Source organism: Alosa alosa, chromosome 8 (assembly GCF_017589495.1).
Source record: "Alosa alosa isolate M-15738 ecotype Scorff River chromosome 8, AALO_Geno_1.1, whole genome shotgun sequence".
NCBI classification, from domain to species: domain Eukaryota; kingdom Metazoa; phylum Chordata; class Actinopteri; order Clupeiformes; family Clupeidae; genus Alosa; species Alosa alosa.
Window position 1 is genome coordinate 6,114,141 of NC_063196.1, and position 20,149 is coordinate 6,134,289.

At 42.1% G+C, this 20,149-nt stretch overlaps 1 protein-coding gene across 3 annotated transcripts in view; it reads right to left on the minus strand.

Moving 5' to 3' along the window:
• LOC125299005 (glutamate receptor ionotropic, kainate 2-like) overlaps positions 1-20,149 on the minus strand; it is a 67,909-nt gene that overhangs the window by 36,747 nt on the left and 11,013 nt on the right. For 2 of the 3 annotated variants that reach the window (XM_048250025.1, XM_048250027.1), the window contains exons 2-6: positions 14,913-15,080; positions 14,106-14,363; positions 6,819-7,015; positions 6,601-6,654; positions 3,686-3,859 (exon numbers count right to left, since the gene is read on the minus strand). In XM_048250025.1, coding sequence (XP_048105982.1) covers positions 3,686-3,859; positions 6,601-6,654; positions 6,819-7,015; positions 14,106-14,363; positions 14,913-15,080 — 851 coding nt within the window. The remainder of the gene's footprint in view (positions 1-3,685; positions 3,860-6,600; positions 6,655-6,818; positions 7,016-14,105; positions 14,364-14,912; positions 15,081-20,149) is intronic. The other variant, XM_048250026.1, reaches the window with a different exon arrangement.

The window sequence follows — 20,149 nt, forward strand, 5'->3', positions numbered from 1 at the left end:
AAGAATATGGTCAACATTATTAAATATGAGTGTATGAATGAGTCACTTTATATGGAGCACATTAATAGTCAATAGCCTTCAAGTAAATAATAATAATAATAGTAATAATAATAATACATTTAATTTATAAGTGCCTTTCAAGATACCTAAGGGCACTGTACAGTTTCTTTTTTTTACTTCAAGGACACTATAGAGTACATATGAACAGATAGAAAAACACAGAGGACACTGTACACTCAAGAGAACAAAGAAACACAGACACAGTGTACACAGCACACGTAGGTGTGCACCACGGACGGTTTCTTTTCCCTCAGCAGAGGTAGTGGTGTAGTCACCAGGAATGTCTAACTGTAAATGTTCCTGTTTTAGAAGCATATGAGATGCAGCCAAGGGGGACTGGGGGAGGATGGAGATAATGAATAGCAAAGGTCCTATAGAACAGAACTGTAGGGGCCCTAGAGTTACCTATCGAGACAAACTGTTCTCCCGCTGTGAGAAGATTCAAAACAGGAAAGTGGTGTGCCAAAGAGGCCGAGTAATGTTTCTAGATGGGTTACAGTGGACAGTGATGGACAGTAACGAAGGCAGCTGTGGGGTCGAGGGGGATAAGGATGCTGACATGGCCTGTGTCAGCAGCTAGGAGTCGGTCATTTACGACAGGGGGTTTCAACTGATTGTGAACCAGGGACCACCATTCTGACTAATTATGTAACGCCAGGACCACCACTGAATAAAAATACTCATTCCCACATTACAACTACATTACTAAATCCATGGTCAGGGACCACCAGCAATGTCCTCGCAGACCACAAGTGAGCCACAGACCACTGGTTGAAAACCCCTGAATTACGACCTTAACCAGGGCAGTCTCAGCACTATGCTTCAAACCCTAAACCCAGGCGCAAACTCTTCCCATAGGTCACGATGGGTTAGATGCTCCTGGAGCTGATAGACTGACGGTACACTCAAGGATGGAATGAAATGAATGGATCATTTTTAACCCTTAAAGGTGTGGGTTTTTGAACATTCTAACATAAGATTCCGTTCCGCAACAATTCAAAGGTTCTAAAATTCTATGTTGAATTCAATGAACCCAGATATTCTTCAGAACGTTCATTTCCCAACATTCCCGTCACACCGGTGTAACGGTACACCTTTAGTCGCCTGTGGCTGCATGGGTGAGGGTGGCAGCAGCACAGCCTACGAGGCCCATTCAGAGCACACCGGCTGCACTGTACTGGCTATGAGAGCAGAGGTTAAATGGATGACTGTAGTTTCAGCTTGTCAGGGCTCCCTCCCTCCCCAAGCTCAAGACAGGCCATTTATTAATGCGCACTGTGGGTACACTGTGTTGTCGATACACATTCGGCCTCAAACGTTTAGATCTGCAGCTCCACCATCCATCAACTCGACGTTTACGTGAAGCTAGCTCTGTGCATGGGGGAAGGAGTCCAAACACGAGCAGTGGCCGTCAATGATCTGCTATCTCCATCATGCTTCTGTTACAAGATGTAGAACATGATAGATGTCATTCAAAACTGTGAAGGTAGCTCCCAAAATGTGAGTTTATTTATTTCAACAATCCCAGAGATGTATTGCGCGTAAGCCTTTAAAGCTTTTACGCCAACCAAATCAAAAGGACAGTCTCCAGACAGCCTCTGAATGGTTCAACACTATCTCACTGCTAAGATTACCTCATAGCAATGAGCTCAGTAAAATTGATTAAAGTTGGCACTGGTTGCTGCTCATTCAAAGGCCTTCACAGGGTGTTATTTCCCATATCATGCCATGCCTGTCTACATACCTACTGTACATTCTATGTCCCTTCAAGACTCTTGGAATAAGGCTGAGTGATTAATGGAGTTTTCATTTCAATCACAATTTTGCCTTCCACTGATTATAAACAACAGAGTGGAGAAAAAAATATTATTTTGCTACAATCCATTTTGCAATGACAATTTGAAAATCCATCATTAAAGGTAAAGCTCATAATCAGAGAAAATGCAATAATTGCAGGTAAATGAGCAGTCATTTCTAAATAGTGATTTCAATACTGACCTAAATAATCGTGATGATTTTTGCTATAATCGAGCAGCCCAACTTTTGGAAGTGAAAGGCAATGCCAAACTACAGCAGCACCACTGAGTTGACATCAGCCATCTTGTGCATGGGATACTATGCGTGTCTTTGTTCTGTTTTATGTTGGAGATGAGCAAAGTATCTTCTCTCCACCGCTGTTAACAGGAAAGGCTTTTTAAAAAAGCGCTTGTGTAAACAGGCGGACGGGTCGATAGGAGTGAGGCTTATTCGTTTGGATGCTGGGGACTCTGCGTGGTGTTTCCTCCTGTGGAGTGGAGCAGCCCATCTCTCTGACTGCGACTCACTCTCGCTCGCAGGCGGAGGGCTTTGAAATACTCTTGTGTAAGCAATCTCATTCACAGTGCGTGGGTATGAATGAATGTGGGTTTGTGTGTGTGACAAATAGGAGGGGGTGTGTGTTTTTGTGTCTTTGTGTGTGTGTGTGTGTGTGTGTGTGTGTGTGTGTGTGTGTGTGTGTGTGTGTGTGTGTGTGTGTGTGTGTGTGTGTGTTTGTGTGTGTGTGTGGGAGAGATAGAGAGAGAAAGAGAGAGAGAGTTGTATGCGTACGCATTTGTGTCAATTTTATTGTAAGTGACAGAATGTATACTGTTTTCATTGTGTATGTGTGCAGTGGAATGCCACAAATGAGCTGAATTTATCTCAACATTACAGGTGAGTTACAGACGTGTAAAAAGACTTCATACTCTACAAGGAAACATGGGACACACAGATGCACACACACATACAAACAACACACACACACACACACACACACACACACACACACACACACACACACAGTAAAGGCATATGCTTATCCACACTATAGATTTTTCCGTGAAAAAACACTAGCCTCTGATCCTAACCCCATAAAATATACTGTAGGTTGGAGAACTGTGACGGTTTCATACACCCACTCAATCCACTCTCTAAATGTGTGTGTGTGTGTGTGTGTGTGTGTGTGTGTGTGTGTGTGTTTGTGTTTGTGTGTGTGTGTGGAGCTACATGCTAGGTTAATATCCCTGAAAAGATGGTTGTTTTCTACCTCTCTTTCTATGCACATTTTTCATACTCATGAATTCATCTTGTATCCCTAAGCACATGTGTTAGTGGGCATGCTTGTCTGTGTCTGTGCCCGCAGGTGTGTGTGTGTGTGTGTGTGTGTGTGTGTGTGTGTGTGTGTGTGTGTGTGTGTGTGTGTGTGTGTGTGTGTGTGTGTGTGTGTGAATACATGTGTTTGTGGGTATGCTTGTCTGTGTTTAAGTATGTCTCTGTGCCCAAGAGTGTTTGGGTGTGTGTGTGTGTGTGTGTGTGTGTGTGTGTGTGTGTGTGTGTGTGTGTGTGTGTGTGTGTGTGTGTGTGTGTGTGTGTGTATGGTTATGTGTGATTGTGTGTGCTTATCTGTGTGTAAGTGTGTGTCTGTGCCCGTGAGTATGTGTGAGCGCGCATGTGATCACATCTCTTTACCATCATGGAGCCGTCCAGCAGCCCGCAGTCCAGTTTGGATGGCGCCTGCATTCACACAAGTGTGTGTGTGTGTGAGTGTGTGTGTGTGTTTCTGTGTCCGTGAATATGTGTGAGCGTGTGTGTGATCACATCTCTTTACCGTCATGAAGCCGTCCAGCAGCCCGGAGTCTGGTTTGGGCGGCGCCTGCAGTCTCTCCATGGACCACTTCTCAATGATGGAGGTGACCTGCGTGCTCTCCGTGTTCAGGATCCTAAAGCCCGTCATGTTCACACCACTGTAGCGGTATGGTTCCATGTCCAGCGCAAACAGATCCTGCAAGGACAACACACTCACTCAGGCAGCTGGCACAGAGCAGAGGACTTGCACAGGAACAAACTATGGGCCAGATGTACTAACGCGTTTGCGCCCATTTCAGGCGTATTTGTTTCGCAACGTGCGTGTAAAATCATTGTATGTACAAACAGGCCGCAATGATGTAAAAGCGCAAACTGCCTGTCGCGGGAGCTGATCATGGCTAATTGCGTTTTTCGTGTCATGCATATGCATTCATGGAAGGATCCAGAGGAAAGTGGGAGTTTAGCGTAAAAAGATGGGAGGGGAAGAGTAAAGAGCGCCTAATTATGTATTCCGCGGTATGTACAAAGACTGCTCCTGAAAACGCACGTCTATTCTGTGCCTAAATACTTCCGCCTTGTAAAAGCAGGTGTTAATCCAAATTGCAGTTCAATGCGTCAATAAGAGAACCTTTCAAAGACAACAGAATCGCTATTTAGAGCACCAGTTATGTAAGTATTTGTACTATCAAAAGCAACCTTAACTTTCGTTGGCCTTTCGAATGTCTTACTTTCACTTTCACGTCATTCACTTAAACTTTCCTACTTGCTAGATTTGACCAATTTTCCATAGCCTATGTGCACAAGTACTTTGAGTAAAACTACTGATCTTCATTATCTCCCTGCTTGTTGACATCTTATCATGTATGGTATAATTTCATGATCATGAACGTTTGATTCTTTTTAATGTTGTCATCAGTTAACTTCATTCAACTGCGCTTGTATAGGCTCTGCCATTCAGTTGTGGACGTTCGTAAATTGCGTTTACTGTATGGGCGGAGAAAGGCAGAGAAAGGCGCAGTTTACACTAGTTTGATAAATACGACGGAAACTTGGGTCTGACAGCGTTCGCAATCTGCGGTTTGTCCATGACGCTGATAACGCTACGTTCGCAAATGTACGTACATCTGGCCCTATCTGTCTAGAGTCTCTAGACACAGTTTAGGTCCGGCTCCACTGGCCTCACTCTGACAAGACCCTGTTCTGATAAGAGCTAAAAAAAAAAGTCAGTACAGTTTTAAAAAAAAAAGTAAATACAGATAGTAGCTGTATAGATAGATTTGCCTCAGATCTGGCTCTGATCTAATACTGATATGACCTTGATCTGACCTTGACCTGGCACTTCCCTGCCTCTGATATCACCCCAATATGGGCCAGTTTAGATCCAAAAACAGCCCTAGTGCAGAGCAGAGTTGAATGAAAAGAAATGAAAGGGAAAAATAAGCGAGTACAGAAGGCTTGAGGGAGACTAGACAGATCAATCCTGGAGCTTAGCGAGTTAGAGAGTGTAGCCTGGACTGAGCGTGTGGAGCTTGAAGCACTTCCTGAGCTGATCGTGGCTCAGATGTGGCCTGGCTCTGGTCCTGATCTGACTGAGATTAAATCTGTTCTAGAACTCGTCCACATTTGTTCTGGAGTCAGCGGAGCTTCCGTGACAATAGAACAAACAGCCAAAGAGAATATTTCATTACAGAGCGGACGATTCTCTTTGATTTCATTCACTTTGATGATCTCTCTCTCCCCTCCTCTCTCTCTCTCTCTCTCTCTCTCTCTCTCTTTCTTTCTCTCTCCCTGACGCAGAAGAGGACCATAAAACTACACATATAGCATACGTAGCTCATCCAAAGTGACTCACAAGAAGCATTGCTTATTATTTGAGAATGTTGACATTATGTTTGTTGTTTTACTATCCATAATGTATAGCACTCAGGCAACAGAGTTGAAGGAAATTACAACAAGTCTGTGGTTTCTTAAATCCATCACACTGAAAACATTTGTTTGGTCTAAATCATTAAAAATGAATGAGTCGTTAGTAATTGTTTTGATGTAATGTCAAATACATATGCTCTTTGTTACTCACACTGATTCAGTAAAAGAGAGCTGCTGTGAGAGTAATGGTGCATTCAAGACATCTGGAATCCTACAGAATTTGTCACAAAGCCCTGTGACCGTCTCTACAGAGTCCTAACAATCGTCTCAGGTTCCTGATTCTCCAAGCTCTGTTCTGCGGTTCTCATGGTCTGTGACTTCCTGAAGTCTACAATCTAAGGCTGGAGTTGAGCGGGTTCTTCTGTCTAAAATGATAATTCTGATACAGAAAATAACATCAAAAAGATCCAGAGCTTCAGAAGCCCCTTTCTTTCCTGTCAAAAAGACCCCTTCTGTTTCTGTTTTTAGATGAAAGGCTTGTCTACTTGCAGCATGACTGGCTTGAACGCTAGGAGAGAGTTTTTTTATTTATTTTTTTGGGGGTGATAACACAGTGCAGGGTTTGATGTGAACTCACAAACTTTTGTTCTGTCAGTGAAATTCGCCATCCTGCTTTTCAGCATCCCCCGCCAAAAAAAGAGACTATCAATCACTGGGACATCAAACACCGAAAAAGATCAAGAGAGTGATTGTGTGTGTTTGTGTGTGTGTGTGTGTGTATGTAGTTTTGGGCGATGATATCAGGGCTTGACATGAACTTTTGTTCTGCCAGTATATTTTAAATTTTAGCACCTCCTATCTCCACCCAAAATATTGTCAATCACTTGGACATAAAATAATATGAAAAATATCAAGAGAGTGATTGTGTGTGTGTTTGTGTGTTTGTGTGTGTGTGTGTGTGTGTGCACGTGTACTGTATGTGTGTGTGTGCACGTGTATGTGTGTGTGTGCCCATGAGAAAGTGTGTGTGTGTCTGTGCATGTGTTAGTGTTTGTGTGTATGTGTACTCACCAGCGTGGTAAATATGAAGTGATAGTACTCTGTCATCATGCCCATGGAGAGAGCCTGTAGGGAAAAGCATAGGTCATTTGATGACTTCTTAATATTTACTTAAATATCAAACAAAAACATAAACATGAGTCATGTGTGTGTGTGTGTGTGTGTGTGTGTGTGTGTGTGTGTGTGTGTGTGTGTGTGTGTATGTGTGTGTCTGCACATGTGCTCCTTGCCTGTTTGAGAATCCAAGCAGCCATCTCATGTCCGCAGTCGAAGATGACATGGAACTCCTTGGCCTTCTTCATCTCCTTGAGCAAGGGCTTGGCGTCCTTGGTCTCGGCGGGCAGCTGACGAATCTTCAGACGGATGTTGTAGCGCGACGGAGCCTTGATCAGCTCCTGCAGCCGAATCAGCCCTGTGGAGAAGAACCCTTCATAGAGTATCATATCACTGCTACAGGCTGCACACAAATTAGCACTGCTACTGACAATCATGTCACTGCCTTACAGTTTTTTACAATTGTTTACACACGTTTTCAAAACTCTGTGTCTATTTTTCAAAACTCCACACACAAAACCCACAATTGCTCACACAAAATGCAAAATGCCTCAAATCTCCAGCAAAATGATACACAACATTCAAAATGTCAAAAACACATATTTAAAGCAAACATTCACCTCACATTACAAACACTTTTGTCATAATATGACATTTTGGATACATCATTTACACACTGTTGCTCTAAACCTAACGCTCTTCTGTCTTTCATAGGCTTTATGTATTTCCATACAAGAGTGAAAGTTACGGTACATAGAGAAGTTGAAATACACAGTATTATTGAAACCAAAAATAGTGATTTTTCACAAATAATTTGCTGTTGCAAATACAGTATTTTACAGCCAACAAGAACAAAGCAAAGCAAAATACAATGACCACCAGATGTACATGGAGTTCTGAAAAAGCTGATTTTGACGGAAATGACTGACCACTATCAAAATTACTTTGATTTTTCCAAAGAAAAGTGTGTGTGTCTGTGTTTATGTGTGTGTGTGTGTGTGTGTGTGTGTGGGGGGGGGGGGGGGTGTATGTATTCATAGGTCTATAGAAAAAAAATATTGAGCTAATGGTAACTTAGGGAGACACAAAAATATAGTAAAAAAGACAAGTTTTACTGTACATAAAGTCGACTTTTTGTAGATCATTCCTTTCAAAGTATCTGCATTGGTTCTGAACATTTAAACCATAAATCCTCTAGAAGCAGATTGAGAGGGTCCATACCTACATAGAGAGTACAGTATGTCTACTCATAGGCCTATACTAAGGCAATGATTGGATGTAAAGGCAATGATTGGATGTAAAGTAATGAGTGTTTACACATGTGAAGAGAGAGAGTGAAGCACTGGTGATTTAGTGTGGCATTTTGATGAGTTGTGTTTGAAAAACGAAATCAAGTTACTTCCGGTTAGATTTTTGTGTCTTAAGTAGAAAATTGTGTGTGGTGTTTTGCAAAATGTGTTTTAGTAAATTGAAAACTGAGTCAAACATTGAGAATTTGTGTATGGTTTTGCAGATTTGATGTGGGGTTATGATGTTTGGAAGACATGTTTAGAAAATTGTGTGACAAGCAAAGATTTAGTGTGTAAGCATTTGAAAAAAACTGTATTACCGCAATAGAGTTTCCAACATCACTGTCCTTCACAGACTACTTCAGCCTTTACAATATGGAATGATAGGCTTTTTATAGTATAGCACTGTTATTGAGTTATGATGATAAGTCTATGGATTTTGTAGACTTTAGAATGTTATAACAGGTAATAGTTCATGGAATTCCATTGCCAAGCATATGTAGACTATCACTATTAGACTTTATTTTGATTCATCACAATCTTAAATCATATTTCTGCTATAGGATTTGCTACTGTGCATCCTTTATAGTAAATCACACAGTGGAAGGGCTGTCTAGGGTATGTGGTTTATTCAACTGTCGGCTCCAGGGAGGAAATTACCTTTAAAATGTCTCTGATGAGAAATTAAATTTGAAGGACGGTATTAATATGTAAAGGGCAGTGAGGAGATATATCACTCAAGCCGTCCGATGTTAATAATGTTCAAATGAAATTGAAAGAGTGAGAGAGAGACTTTATTAATAGTTTATAAAAGTGTAATAGAAGGCTCTGTAAAAGACCTGATGAAACTCAGGAACTAAGGTTTGAACTTTAGGCTTTGTTTCATACTGTATATAGTGTATGTGCTTTCATACAGTGCCTTGGTTAAAAACAGTAAGAGTTAATGAGTTAATGTTCATTAAAATGTCATGGGGTTCCTTGAGGGACTTCACTAATATGATTAGCTCCTGAATCCATTAAAAAACACTGGTACCAGTTCCAGTACTAATGCTCTTTATATTTAAAGTCAGGCAAACACATACAATAACAGGTTTCAATTGGATGTGATAGCTTTGCTCACTCTGTGCGTTTGACTGCTCACACTGCAAGACAGCCAACTAGAAATCCAATCATTGTAACGAGTTCTAATCAGACATCACTGGAAGAATTCGGCCCAATTCAAGTTTGTCGGATCTGACTAATTCAGAGCTAGAATCGCTCAAAATAACAGTGTCTGTTTGCCATAACTAGTGAATGGAAAAGAGATATACACGTTAAGGGCTAATTCTGTGCTGTTTCATCCTATATTTAATTCTATGTTTTATTTTGCAATGTACATTATATTTTTTATATATACATATTTTTTTTGGGGGCTTTTTGCCTTTATTCGTATAGGACAGTGAAGAGTGAGACAGGAAGTAAGTGGGAGAGAGAGATGGGGTGGGACCGGGATATGACCGCAGGTCGGATTCGAACCTGGGTCCCCGTGGGGTATGAGCGCTGTAGCCTGTTGTGCCACAGCGCCCCCCTACATTACATTTTTAATGATGACATGCAATTGTGAATTAATTTATTTTTATTACATTTATTATTTTTGCTTTTATTCACATAAAGCATTGAATTGCCTCTATGACATCAGCGCAATTCAACTCAATTCAATTCAAGGCAACATGTATTACCCTGTCTTGTCCCTATTTGTTCCTGGAAACAACATACAGGACACATACCAACCTTGTCATTCACACCCTGTTAGCCTAGAAATCTAGACGCACCCTAGCGGCAGCAAATTACATTTGCTTCCAGGGCTAGTCTAGCAACTCTTCGTTGGCTTGTGAGCTCGAAAAATTAAACTTCTATCAGGCCAATCAAATTGTGTATAGAGTCGTTAGGCGGGCTTAACATAATGATTGATGGCAGAGTTGCAACGGTTTGGCTTGAATTCCCTGCTACTTGAAAACAAAGAAGATGGATGTTGCTGTTGGCCAACAGTGTGACAAGAGTTAAGCTTTTTTTAAGTTGGCAAAAGTTTGAACTAGCCAACTAGCTCAGTTGGTGGGAAAACGCATAGGACTCGTAGCGCTGTCCTATTGCGTGCAGAGGGAATTTGAAAGACAACCGATTATCCTGCCCCTCGGACTGAGCACTGCGAACAGTGAGTGCCCAGACCCTACATTTTAATGTGGGTCTGGCTCGTCAGGCTAACACCCTGTGTCTTTGAGTTGAAACCACATTTTGTAATTATATGCCCTGAGTTCCTTCTCTACTCCCTGATTGGACAGTGAGCGTGAGACCTGATTGGTCACACGTGCTGTGGAAGCTCGGCATCCGATAGATAGCTATGGCAACGGGCAAATTCCAAACAAGGAGACGTGTCGAGGCTGCAGGTCATTATTTTTACTAGTCACTGCACCTAAAGTCGCTAATGGAATTAAAAGAAGATACATTAGTCTCTATTAGTCAATATGTATTATTCATGAGTGTACATGTCAAGATGGATATAAAAGCATCCATAAACCCATCATCGTTAAAAAGGCTATAAAACAAATTGTGCTTAGCAAAACTCAATGAAGAGGGGAGAGGAGAAGAGATAAACAATATCTGTGTGTGTGTTCTTGGTTTTTGTCTGTTTTTGTTCTTATGTGCTCTGTGTGCTTGTGCATGTGTTTGTGCATGTGTGTGTGTGTGTCTGTCTTTTTGTGCAGGCTAACAGAAAGTGATTATGTGATTATGATTAAGTGTGTGTGTATTTCTGTTCCTAGTTGTGTGTGCTGTGCCTTAGGCATTATGATATTTGCCTGTAACAGGACGTGATTAGAAATCACAGCGTAACACTTAGCCCATGTCGAGGTCCAGTCTCTCTAAGTAAGAGCGCTGGCATGCTTCACCGAGCTAATCAGTATGAACTTTTTGGGTGCTCCATTTATGCTCATTATGCACAAAGTCTGCACAACACTGCGGGGAGAATTGGGAAATGACAGCGGCTCGGTTTCACACCTGGGTCGCCATGGGCACTAGGATGTGAGTGTGTTACGGACGCCGCTTCTCCCAGAGAAGGGTTTATTTTTTTATGTTTTCACAGCCTTTACGACTGATTTAAATCAAGGCACCGAATATGGCTACGCAACTATGCAATAAGACACCTCTGATGGCTATTGCTCCAGGGTAAGACTGTTATAGGGCCAGAATGTTAGATCTCAATTTTATATCCTAATCACTTCTTTAACTCAATCTCCGTTATTAATTATGTATAATGTATGTTTATGTTTTATAATGTATCTTTTATTATGTTTTTGTAATGTTTATATTTACAATGTGTGTTTATTTTATTTATTTTTATATGGATAATATAATATAGTATGTTTATATTTGAAGAGTTTGGTTCCAAAATGCTATATCCTCCCTTTTCATGAATCCTTTTTTACATTTTTGTTTTCCATGTAATTTCAAATCAAAATGATTAATATTACCTGAGATACACAATTAAATAACATGACTTATCAATGTTTTTAAAAACAGATTTATAGCATTTTGGAACCAAACTCTTTATTTATATTGGAGGATTCTCTGGTTGTTGCGTTGTGTTTTAGTTCTAATTTCTGTATTGAAGATGGTCAATAAAGCTTGACGGCGGGATCAGGATCGGCGATTAGATGATGATTTATTGTCATACAATAAGGAATAACAGAACACAGGCTAAGTCTCGAACAGTAAAACTGTGCAGAGTCTAACAGTTGTGGTTGTTATTAGAAGCGGCTGCTGAGCCTTCCGACAGAAGATGCTCCTCGGGTCGCTTCCTCGATCCGTCACCGAGTCAAAACCTAAGACAAAGCCTGTTATACTAAAACATACAAATGTCAATCATGCCAACCAGTGTACACAACCCGGCTCTGGCCAGATGGAGATACTAGCCCGAACAGGCCGCCATGCTGTCTCCCTCGGCCCATGTTATCACTGATGTTCCTCGGAGGTTCCTAAACATCCTCTCCCCGTTGTATACTACACACAGAAGTAACATATGAACACATCAGAATATAGTAATAATACCCTAGAATTCTACAATTCTATGAATTCTATAGTTATTACTGCATTTAATATATCATACAATTGATAATATATAATTGATTAATTATATTGGTATTAATAATGATATTATTATTTCTATGCAATTCTTAATTCTGTATGTCAATGTTTAATTGCTATATTATATTATGGCATATTATTTATTTATCATGAATAATCATAGGTGGAAATAATGTTATACATAAGAGAGATAATGAGAGAGTGTGTGATAGAGTGACAGAAAGATAGAGTGTGTGCATGCGTGCGTGCGTGTGCGCTTGTGTGTGTGCTTGTGTGTGTGAAAAGGACTTGATTAACACAGGCCCGTTGCTGATAAGGTCTGCTGTCCATGGTGGGCTATGCTGTTAATCAGTGAGATGTCCTGGGGAGATCCTCCCCTTCCGTATGCTGAGAATCTGAGAGTGTACCCTAACCCATCATCATCAGCCATCAATATTTCATCACTAGACGCAAGAGGTGGTGTCACACTAATACCTCCACTGCCTCCCCTCTCTCTCTCTCTTTCAATCTCTCTCTATCATTCTATCTCTACCCCTGTTCTTCTCTTTTGTCTTTCTTCTGTCTTTCTGTCTGCCTTTCTGTCTATCATTCTATTTCCCCTTTTAGTGTGGGTGATGTGTGCCAAATTTCAGGTGAAATTGGTTCACTTGTAATGTACAGTCTGAACATTTTCAGAAATGAAGTCATTGCAAAATAATTTCTGCCGTAACCAAATTATGTATTTTGCATCATATCTCTTGAACCAACCAAAATAACAGAAAAGGTGATGAACCAGAAACCAGACTAAAAAAAGGTGATCAATCCCTACATTTTGACGGTCAAAGATCTCTTATACTTAGCAACAGCTAACCATTATTCATTGTTCTATAATGGTAATTAATACTATATGTTTGGTTTCTTTGGAAGATAATGCATTGATATGTTTGTCGGTTATTTTATTAAGCAAAATTAAGTGTTTGTTTATTTATTTATTATTTCATTGTCTTGATAATATACTGTTAGTACACTTTATGACAGCACACAGACGTTTCCTAGTCTGAGGGTCAGTTTATTCCTCTGCCTCTACTCTCCCTGTCTGCTTCAAACAGACCACTAATCTTAGTGCTTTTACTCGCTTTCATCTTATTATGTGTCCATTTTAACAACTCTCTCTCTCTCTCTCTCTCTCTCTCTCTCTCACACACACACACACACACACACACACACACACACACACACACACACACACACACATAATTTAATCTCTATATCTCTCTACCTCTCTCCCTCTCTCTCTTTCTCTTTCTATCTCTCTCTCTCTCACACACACACACACAAGCACACTCATAATTCAATCTCTTCATCTCTCTCCCTCTTTCCCTCTCTCTTTCCTCCCCCTCTCCCCCTTCACTCACACCATCTTCTAATCAATCACTCCCTTATCTCTGCCATTCCACCCCCTCTCTCTCCTCTCATCGTCCTCCATGGTGGATGACCTCTGCTTGAAGGAGTTGACCGGGTGCCGGATGTCTCTTTTCTTCCATCTACCCCTCTGCAGGAATTTTTTTTGTCTCTCTCTCTCTCTCTCTCTCTCTCTTTTCTATCCTTCAATCACTCATTCCTCTACATCTATCATCATCATCTATCCTCTACATCAGTCTCTCTATTCCTCTTTCCTTACCTTAACTCTCTCTCTCTCCCTGGCTTCCTCTCTATCTCTTCATCTCATCTGTCATGATAAACTATTGTGACGGCTCTCCACTTGACCAAGTGCAGAATGGTTATCTCTCTTCTACCCTCCCTCTTCTCTCTCTCTCTCTCTCTCTCTCCTCTTTTACCCCAAAGTTGTCTTTCTTTCTTTCCTTCCTTCTTTCTTTCTTTCTTCCTTTATTTCTTTATTTTTTCTTCCATCCCTCCTCCTCACTATCCCTCCATCTCACCTGTGCTGTCATCGTACACCAGAGTGACAGTCCTTCACTTGAATAAGTTGACCAGGTGCAGGAAGGCCCTGTTTCTCTCACTCTCTCTCTCTCTCTCTCTCTCTCTCTCCCCCTTCTCACTATCCCTCCATCTCACCTGTGCTGTCGTCGTAGACCACGGTGACGGTCCTCCACTTGAAGAAGTTGACCAGGTGCAGGATGGCCCGGCTGAGAGAGCTGAAGTCCGGGTAGAGGCTGGTGTAGAAGGCGTCCCGGTTGTCCGACACCTGGTGCTTCCAGCGCGTCTGGATGTGTGGCACGCCCAGGGCGTTGCAGATCGACTGCACCGCATTGGCCGAGGAGCTGTGGGAGGGGCCAAAGATGGCTGCCACACCCAATGAGAGTTGATCACAGGCTGTTGGAGGAGGAATAGAGATGAAATGCAAATATAAGGGGGCTATGAGCTATGTTTCAATTTACAGGAAGCATACACACACACACACACACACACACACACACACACACACACACACACGCTCACACACACATACTGTACACACACACACACACACACACACACACACACACACACACACATACACACACACACACATACTGTACACACACACATACACACACACACACACACACACACACACACACACACACACACACACACACACACACACACACACACACACACACACACACACACACACACACACACACACACACACACACACACAAACACACACAAACACACAGTATCAAACTTATTCCATCACAAACTCCAAATAAACTAAAACCACTCACACAATCATATACACACAATTCTGTACTCTCACGTGGGTCTAAAGTGTTCCCTTTTTGTACCAATCAATTTAAATAATTACTAATTTCTCTTACGTCTAATTGCTTCTCATTTCCTTTGGGCAAAATCTTTCACACACACATTTATTCTCACCTTTCCTGGAGGCTTCAAAGCTGTCGAAGACATTGATTCTCTGGATGTCATATGTGAGTGTGGTGTTGGGCAGTAGTGTACGGTTTCTGTTGATGGTGTTCAGGGCGAACTTAAAGGCAAGTTCTTCTGGCCCAGACGGACCGCTCTCTATTGATTCAAAGATCCCTCCTGCAACACACACACACACACACACACACACACACACACACACGTGAACACACACACGTGAACACACACACAGAAGCCATTAGCATTTGTCAAAGAACATGTGACCAACTTCACACACACACACACACACACACACACACACACACACACACACAAATAAAAGACCCCTCCTGCATGACAGCCCAGGAGAGTATTCACATGAGTGGAGATTAAAATAACCCATTATCCTGCGGTGAAAATAAAAGGCTGTTCCTTGATGGAGAATCACATTTAGACATCTATGTCCCGGTTCCTCAGACAGAAGAGAACGACATCACTAATGAGGGAAGAGGTCAGGAGTTCACCTCGCAGGAACTACAGGATCCATCCTGAATGAGGGGATCTGTTTAATGTAAATGTCAATCAGAAAGGTCACAATTCTGCACATCGCTACACTGTTCAGATCAAATGAGCAAGATTGTGTCACTGTTTCAAAAAAAGAAGAGGACAAAAATGTATGTCCTTGGCTGACACCCTCTGCACAGGAACACTATGAGAGAGGAGGTGGAGGGCTAGAACACACATATCCACACACTCTCTCTCTCTATATATATATATCTTTCTCTTAAAAACACACAGACACACACATCCAAACACTGACACCCACACACAGGCACACAGACTGTCACACACATACACACACACATGCACAAACACTGCATTTAATACCTCATCATATAGTGTTTATGGCTACCCAGTAAGATCCGTCTCTCATTTCTCGTCTCAGGAGACAGATAGACGGGACTTCAGTTAGTCACTTCAGTCAGGACGAGAGGAAACATCGAGATAAAACCCTGATGAAGTGTTGGCAGCGGTTGGTGATACAAATCTGGCAGTTACAAGACAGTTTTGACAGGCTTATGACCAGTCCTGACAGGAGGCCTGTTCCACTCTCCAGTTCAATTACACCCTCGCTGCTGGCGCTGCTATTTAAACTCCTAAATACTGTATACTATATATATTGATGAGCACCACATACTAGGTTGGTGGTCTATGTAGTCTTAAGTGGAGACGAGGCTCTGTGTGCGCTGCACACACACACACACACACACACACATACACACACACAGAGAGAGAGAGAGACACACACTCACACACACACACACACAAACACAGACAAACCAGGTAAAGGACTATTAAGACATTAGGATGCACACAGCATCTGTTTCTATCTTTCCCTCCCCTCTCTCTCTCTCTCTCTCTTTTTCCCTCTCTCTCTCTCTCGATCTCTCTTTGTGTCTGAATTTTCTTGTCCTGATCTCCTGCTGTGCATCCACACTGTTCTTCATGTAGGAGTGACACAAAGATGCTCCCCTGAGATTATAGCCAAACACACACAAGCATGTGCACACATACACACACACGCACGCACGCATGCACCACACACACACACACACACACACATACACACACACACACAAACACACACACACACACACACACACACACACACACACACACACACACTCCCCTGAGATTAGCGCTCTCTCCCTCCAGCTCTGTTAAGGGCACCCAGCTTCCATTTCACGTCGTTCTCATTCAGCGCAGTACAGAGGAAAGAAATGAAGTCGGCAGATGAAAGGACCAAAGATGAATTGAAATGTAATATCATGTGTGGAGAGACAGACAGAGGAGGGGGAAGGGAGAGATAGAGGGGGGAGAGAGAGGGGGGGCAGAAAGAGAGAAATGGGGGGAGAGAAAGAAAGGGAAGGAGAAAAAGTTGGAGAGATCAGGAAAAAGAGGAAGAGAGAGAGAGGAAGAAGGAAAGAGCATGTTCAGTCTTGTCTGTTATCTTTACAGATATCTTCCTTCGAGGAAAACTGTCTAAGACCAAAAAAATAACTAGCTGTATAATTTGTTCACTTTTCTTCAGACAGAGAAGGGAACATTCTGCCCAACATACCCCTTCTTTTCTACTTCTCTGCGCATGGACATCTCTCTCTCTCTCTCTCTCTGTATCCATCTCTCTCTCTTTCTCTAAACTTTCAAATCAATTCAAATGCACTTTGGAATGACACTGTGTACTAGCCAAGGCATTCACAGGAACAGCAGAACTGCAATAAATGGAAACAGAAAAAGAAAAAAAAACATATGATTGATATGTACATCTGTATGAATACACATGCACTCACACATACATACATATGCACTCGCACATACACACACACACACACACACACACACATACACACACACACACACACATAAACAAATATATACTGTGCAACTCGCACATACACACACACACACATACACACACACACACACTCACAACACACACACACAAATGTGTGTGTGTGTGTGTGTGAGTTACACAGTATATACACAGTATATATTCACACTGTACATACATATGAGAGGGCACTGTGCTCTATTTCTCTCTCTCCTTCTGAGTGTGTGCGCGCACAAATGCGTCAGTGCTTGTACACATGTGTGTTATTGCATGCGTGTGTATGTGTGTGTACGTGTATGTATGCTTTTCCTCAGGCTGCCCGGAGTGTGTTATCACGCGTCTGTCCAGGGTTGCACTCATAGTGAGGGCTACTCCATCGCGTTGCCATGGAGCTTGCCATGGAGTTTGGGAACGGGAGCGCATGATTGGTCAGACAGTCCAAGGGCATGGACGGTCTGTCTCCATGAGTAATAGACTCTCTGGCCGCTATGGAAACCATTCCATGGCAACAGTCATGAGCAGACAGCCCTGGTGCAATCGATGGGTATGACAGTGTAGTGGAATATGTGTGCAGAGTGTGTGTCTGTGTTTGTATGTGTGTGTGAGTGAGTGTGCTTGTTTTTTTTTGCATACATGTGTACCGGTATGTGTGTGAGTTTGTGTGCACTTTCATCATGCAAGTCTGTGTGTGTGTGTGTGTGTGTGTGTGTGTGTGTGTGTGTGTGTGTGTGTGTGTGTGTGTGTGTGTGTGCGCGCGTGCATGTGGGCATGCACCTTTGTGCCAGTGTTTGTGAGTGCATAGTAGTCTGTGTGTTTTCTCAGATGTATGTAAAAATGTATGTTTTTAAGACATTATTTTACGGGTTTATTGTGTGTATGTGTGTGTGCTCTCAGGCCACGAGTGAACCAGTGAACTCCCCCCGCTACAGACAGAATAATTTGAGTGAACTGAGTGATCTCATTATGAGAGTGTGGCTCGCAAGCTGACATCAAACGCGTTAATTTGCCAAGTTACTTTAGCATGTGCTAATTCAGCAGGCATTCTGCTCCACTGCTGAGGACTAGCGGCTGACATGCAGAGTGCTAATTTGTCAAGCAGTTGTCAGACTCTCACACAAACACATTTATTATCGCTCTCTCCCTCTCTCTCTCTCTCTCTCCCTCTCACACTTTCCCATCCTCTGTATCCCTCTCTCTTTTCTCTCTTCCTCTGATACTCTCTCATTTCCTTGTTGCATCTGACACTTGAGTGTTAATAAGTCATCCCCTTGATGAAGACCAGCTTTGGGGAAAGGAACACTCACGCACACGCACACGCACACGCACATGCAAAACATACCCACACACACACGCACACCTACACACAGACACACAGGACTCGTATGTAATGCTGCTTGTTTGACATCAGTGTTGTATTAAGATTACTGATAGACTTAAGGAAGGAAGAAGAGATGGGAATATTGCCCTTTTCTGGTACATTCCATGCCTCCCCCTTCCTATGCCTCCCACTAATAACCCCCACCCCCACCCCCAACACACACAAAACCACACACATTATCCCCTCAGTCTAGGGGAGTAGGACAAATTAAAGGCTCATAAATGTCTCATCACCAGACAAAAGAACATTTCTAAGACACTGCATAAACACAGACGCACACACAGACATATATTGTAGATAAGAAGAGAGAAATAGATACAGAGAGGGGGGGGGGCAACATCTACTGGGACTGCTAGCCCAGATTCTCCAGATCCCTCCTACTCTGCATACAATCGGATCAGTATTAATCATGAGTAGACACTACTGACTGTACTTCTGACTGAAAGACATACAGTATACACTGACATCAGAGAATGGGCACTTATGAGAACCAGTGTTTGTTCATGAGAATTAGTAAAAAATGTGCCTATACAGACATCAGCACAGTTTTCCCATGTTCCTCTGGTTCAGCTGACACTGCTGACAACACTGAGGCAGAGGTCAAATGTTATGATTCCCAGAGGAACACATACTGACACTAAGCATATCCTATGTAAAGAGACATCCTGCAACAATTTGCCACTTTTTGATGCATGTACTTTTTTTTTTTTTTTTTTTACTTTATTGCCCATACTGAACATTACAAGCAATTTTAGCATTACAATACAAACATAGACCCACACACGCACACATTAAACACACTCTCAGGGTTAAAAACAGAGGTTAAAAACAACCAAAAGAAAAGGAGGAAAGAGGAAAAAAAAGGGGGGGGGAGTCACCTTGTGGTTGAGCTTCATTCAACACATATACTGATTACATAGAGGCAGGATAGATAAACCATTGCATTCACACGGTATGTTTAGATTATTCTAAATCAAGGCCCAGAATAACAGGGGTCCATCTTCTTACAAACAAAGGTATTTTCAGCTGTAAAATAGCAGTCATATTTTCCATTGTATGGACCTGTTGGATTTTTTGTATCCACTGAGCTATTGTAGGAGGGCTAGGCTTCATCCAATTAATAGTGATCATTTTTCTTGCAATCATTAACAAGATGTGAAACATGTAGCTTTGGTCCTTAGAAAGCAGGTTTTCAGGTGTTTTCTCCAGTATGAAAAGTAAAGGGTCCAGAGGAATATCCATCCTAAATATTTTGTCCAACTCCTTTTTTAATGTCTTTCCAGTATGTCTGTATCACGGAGCAGTCCCAGAATATGTGGGTATGGTCCCCAACCATGCCACAGTTTCTCCAGCAAGTGTTTGGGGCATTGTTTTTGAACATTGATACCTTAAGAGGGGTCCTAAAGAATCTCATTTTCACCTTCCAGTCAAATTCTTTCCACATTTGACTTCCAATCCCTTTATGACTTGCCAGACATA